This window comes from Cannabis sativa, chromosome 1 (genome assembly GCF_029168945.1).
Source record: "Cannabis sativa cultivar Pink pepper isolate KNU-18-1 chromosome 1, ASM2916894v1, whole genome shotgun sequence".
NCBI lineage: Eukaryota > Viridiplantae > Streptophyta > Magnoliopsida > Rosales > Cannabaceae > Cannabis > Cannabis sativa.
In genome coordinates, this window is record NC_083601.1 from 23,882,103 (window position 1) to 23,886,811 (window position 4,709).

At 36.5% G+C, this 4,709-nt stretch overlaps 1 protein-coding gene across 1 annotated transcript; it reads right to left on the reverse strand.

The window, feature by feature from the left end:
* Positions 1-214: 214 nt before the first annotated feature.
* LOC115708323 (pyruvate dehydrogenase E1 component subunit alpha-3, chloroplastic) lies at positions 215-2,838 on the reverse strand. Its single transcript, XM_030636564.2, has 3 exons — positions 2,306-2,838; positions 1,097-1,877; positions 215-853 (listed from the first exon to the last, which is right to left on the reverse strand). Exons 1-3 carry the CDS (start codon positions 2,537-2,539, stop codon positions 576-578), a joined length of 1,293 nt encoding a protein of 430 aa, XP_030492424.2. The 5' UTR covers positions 2,540-2,838; the 3' UTR covers positions 215-575.
* Between the last annotated feature and the right edge of the window lie 1,871 nt (positions 2,839-4,709).

A 4,709-nucleotide genomic window follows, 5' to 3' on the forward strand; every position in this document is an offset into this window, starting at 1 on the left:
TAGTTTTTTGAGGAAAATAGGAACTATTTCCCATTTGTAAAAACAATTACTTGTAAAGTTTTGTTTTGGGAAATCATATTTAAAACATATATTGTAGGTGAATAGTTTCTAGTTAAATATGAAACTACATTACAAATTAGAATTATGCTAGAATAAACATATCAGTGAGATAAAAAGTAAACTTAACGAATTTTAAATTATTATCTTCAACTTACAAGGATTTTCAATGAAGAATTTTATATTATTATCTTCAAGTTACAAGGATTCGCAAGGAAGGAAGAAGCTGTCTAATAAGGCTACAAACTGAGCCCATTGGGGCTCTTCATATAACAAAAACAGAATTTGGGCAAACCATAATAAGTTCTGTGCTTCATATGAAAACAATTATAGCTTTAAAGATGAGCACAGCCAAAATTGAAATTAGGAACCCACCTTGACAACATATCCTGCTTACAGTAGAAAAAGGCTAACACTGGCAATACTACTAGAGGTAAATAAACATAAAAGACCATACACATCAACATCCAATAACTAAAAAACCAGCAAGATTATGGAGACATTCAATGTTGGCGTAATTAGACATGAGCAGTGCCTTCAGTGAATTTGGGGTCCTCACATCTGTACCGTCCATCAGGTCCAATTCCAAAACCTTTTGGATCTGCAAACACATTCTCCAGTAGCTGGTTACGAGCTGGATAGGGACTTTCATCAGCAAACTCAACAGCTTCTTCAACAAGATCATCTATCTTCTTCTCTATGGCCTTCAACTCTTGTTCATTTGCTAATTTGCTCTCAATTAAGTGTTTCTTCAAGGCTGCAATGGGATCTCTAGCAGCATAACGTGCCTTCTCAGCTGCAAAATCAGGAACCCAAAAAATGATTGTAAGCAGGGAACTCCAATAAACTAACACATATAATTACACATTTGGTATTGGGATACAAATAGCAATGCCAAGAATCTCCTTCTTACAGAACATACTCTAGTAATAAACAGAAGAAAATTCGTGAAGAAACAATGTGATCAACATGCAACATTGATTATAAAGAGAATTAATCATCTGAAAAATACAAAATAAATAATAAGTGAAGTACTGACCAGGGTCACGGAGCTCATCTGGATCAGCCAATGAATGTCCTCTGAATCTGTATGTCTCACATTCAACCAAGGTTGGCCCTTCTCCTCTCCTGGCCCTTCCAATGGCCTCCTTAGCAACCTCCCTGACCTTCAGAACATCCATCCCATCAACATGAACACCTGGCATTCCAAAAGCAGGTCCTTTCTTCCAGATCTCTGGATCTGAGGTAGATCTCAAATGGGACATCCCAATTGCCCACAAATTATTCTCCACAACGAAAATGATGGGCAACTTCCACAAAGCTGCCATATTCAAGCACTCAAAGAATTGTCCATTATTACAGGTACCATCTCCAAAAAATGCACAAGTTACGTGATCAGAGCCGGGCTCTTTCAAAACCTCCCTCCTATACTTGGAGGAAAAGGCAGCACCAGTTGCCACCGGAATTCCTTCACCGATGAAAGCAAATCCCCCAAGCAAATTGTGCTCTTTGGAGAACATGTGCATGGAACCTCCTTGGCCTCGGCAGCATCCGGTGGTCTTCCCAAAGAGCTCGCTCATCACTGCACGGGCTGGGACGCCCTTACTCAGTGCATGTACGTGATCCCTGTATGTGCTCACCACAGAGTCTTCCTTTTTCAGAAGTTTGATGAATCCAGTTGACACAGCCTCTTGGCCATTGTAGAGGTGAACGAAACCAAACATTTTGCCCCTATAATACATCTGAGCACACATATCCTCGAAAGATCTGCCCAATATCATGTCTTCATACAGCTCCAAGCCTTCCTCTTTCGTGATCAGCTGGATAAAATCGAATTAAAAAAAAAGTTCAATACACTAAAATCTTAAAACCCTGTTCGAGAATTTCTTGTTGCATGCTAAACTTTATACATTAAAAATAATCCCTTTACGTTTTAAGGTGTCGAACCAACAGTTTTTGGAAGATAACTAACTCGAATTTCACCATCGAACAACAAGAATTGATACACAAATCTTCTGATTTGCTTAGTTGAGGTGTCAAATCGATAATCAAACAGTGTTCAGCTGATCTTACTTGAGTGTCACAATCACACAAATCTTAGGAAACCCAATACGGTAAACAAGTAATTAATTAGAAACAAAATAGCAAAACGCTAAGGTTTTCATTAAATTCCCATAATTCAAAACAAAAACAAGAAGAAAGTGAAGCTACAACAGAAAATTGAAGCAGCAAAACAAAAAGGGTTTACCAGATTGGTGGAAGTCTGACGCTTTTTCTCCTTAACGACGTCAGAGACAGCAACAACGGCGGATCGACGGTAAGAAGCGGATTGATGGGATTTGGTGGGAAGAGGATTGAAGCGAAGCTTCTGGGTAGATCCAAGGAAAGAGCAAGTCTTAAAGAGAGATGGGGTGTCATTGGATCTGGGAGTGGAGGCATGGAGAGGAACTGGTTGAGCGAACTTAGTGGCGGAGAACGACATTGGCGTGTGTAGTGTTTGGAAACCCCAGGTGAGAGGCAATTGAGAGAAACCAATGTGTATGGGTGTAATGAAGAAGAAGAAGAAGAAGAGAGAAAGAATTAGATGGGAAAATGAGGGAAAGTGGGAGAAAATAAGAAGGAAGAAAGAGGCGGAGGATACGAGGGTGAAGAGTTTGGAAATGTCCGCCTACTGTGCGGAGCCAGGTGAGAGCGTTGGACCATAAGCCACCCAAACCCAACTAATTTCTCACTGCTATTTACGTTTCTTCATTTATTATTATTATTATTATTATTATTAGGCTAATTAGTAATTTTTCTCGTTAACTTTAATATATACTAAATTATGTCCCTGAATTTTTTTAGCCGTTAAAAATTCCTCTGAACTATCGAGATTGTTAGATTTAAGGACTTTTATCTAATTTCATTTAATTTTACTGTTTCAGTAATTGTTTATGTACTAAACCATGCTCCACAAACTTTGATATCTATCAAATAATACCCCTCAAATTTTGATATGTACTAAATCATGCCCATAAACTTTCATCCATGTTAGAATTTTTTTACTAAAATTAGATAAAAGTTTTTAAATTTAACAATCTTAATAGTTCAGAGGAAATTTTTAACGGCTAAAAATTTTCAGGAGCATAATTTAGTACATGTCAAAATTCGGAGGAAAAAATTACTAATTAGTCTTATTATTATTATTATTATTATTATTATTATTATTATTATTATTATTATTATATATACATATTTATTTATAGACTTAACAAAAATCACATTTATATTTATACTATCGAGTTACCAACAAAAATTTATTAAGTGTAGAACAAAGGGAGTTCTTATGTTTTGGACGGTTGGTAAGACATATCACTTTCAATATTTTAGCATATGTAGAAATTAAATTATAATTCAATTTCTTTTATATATATGACGTAGTTAGAACATTTCTAATAGTATTTTTTTTTTATCTTTTTTAGTTAAAATAATTAGAACGTTAAAATAAAAGTTATTATTATTATTATTATTATTATTAGGGATATTGACAGCTAAACCACTTAAATTTTACGTTTTGTAACACTTAACCACAAAAGTCGATTTTTTGGGGGCAAAACTACATAAACTCTCATTCTGTTTTGCTCTGTACCTCTCCGTCCTAAAAGCACAGTTACATGCTACGGTGGACTGTCTACGTGTACACACTTGTACACGTGGTAAATTTTTAGTGGTGCACGTAATATTAATTTTAGGATAATTTGTGGCATAACCTCTTTAAGTGGCCAGGTAGTTGCAACTTGCAACTAACCCCCAAATCTAAAATTTTGGTGGTAAAAGCACCTAAACTTCTATTCCGTTAGCAAATACACTCCCTCGTCTAACGGACCCCGTTTTCTGCTCATGTGGCTGGGTAGCCCAAGTGCCAAGTCACCAAAATACACATTACATGGCATTATCCATTTAAAACTTGGGATTATAACTGAAAATTAAAATAAACTAAAAATATTAATTAAATTAAATCTAAAACCCCATTAAACACAAATCCACTTTACCAGCATAAGAACCCCAAACCCAGATGTCACACCCATTTTCGTTTTAAATCAAAGGAAATCGAGAGAAGGGGGTCGAAATCAAAGAAGAAGAGTAAGGATATAAAGTTAGAAGGGTTGGGGGTACTCCTACCTGGATTCATCATCCATTGTCGAAGGGGAAGAACAAAGCTAGTGAACATGTCCACGGGGCCTCACCTCTGCCGATGTGACCCCCCTAGGGTTGCAGAGATGAAAACATCTTAGACGAATAAGAATCCTGGGGGAAGGTTTGTTAGATGCCCATTCCATCAAGTGAGATCTTATTGCTTTGATTATTTGCCTATTTTTTGTGTTCTTTTTTTTTTCTCCTCAGGTCAGATTTTTTTTTTTTGTGGCAGCAAGTACACGGGTGTAATTTTTGGATGTGGTATGACCCACCCATGTGTGAACGATTCTCGGTTGTCATTCTTGGACTGCTAAGGAAGATTCAAAATTTGGAGATGGAAGTTTCCAATTTATCTAAAGCTTGTAACAGCAAAGAAGGACATGAATTTGTGGAGAACTATATTAACAACAAAGAACAAACTGAAGGTGTGGAGAGTTGTCATGAAAGCACTCTCACCATTGATGGCTATTCAAATG

What these genes read in the sequence shown, in the direction of transcription:
- LOC115708323 (XM_030636564.2), bottom strand. Translation starts at nt 2,539, where the DNA reads ATGTCGTTCTCCGCCACTAAGTTCGCTCAACCAGTTCCTCTCCATGCC. An exon ending in GTCAGACTTCCACCAATCTG is followed by an intron (nt 1,878 to 2,305) that starts GTAAACCCTTTT and finishes GATTTTATCCAG; the next exon opens with CTGATCACGAAAGAGGAAGG. An exon ending in AGATGAGCTCCGTGACCCTG is followed by an intron (nt 854 to 1,096) that starts GTCAGTACTTCA and finishes CTGATTTTGCAG; the next exon opens with CTGAGAAGGCACGTTATGCT.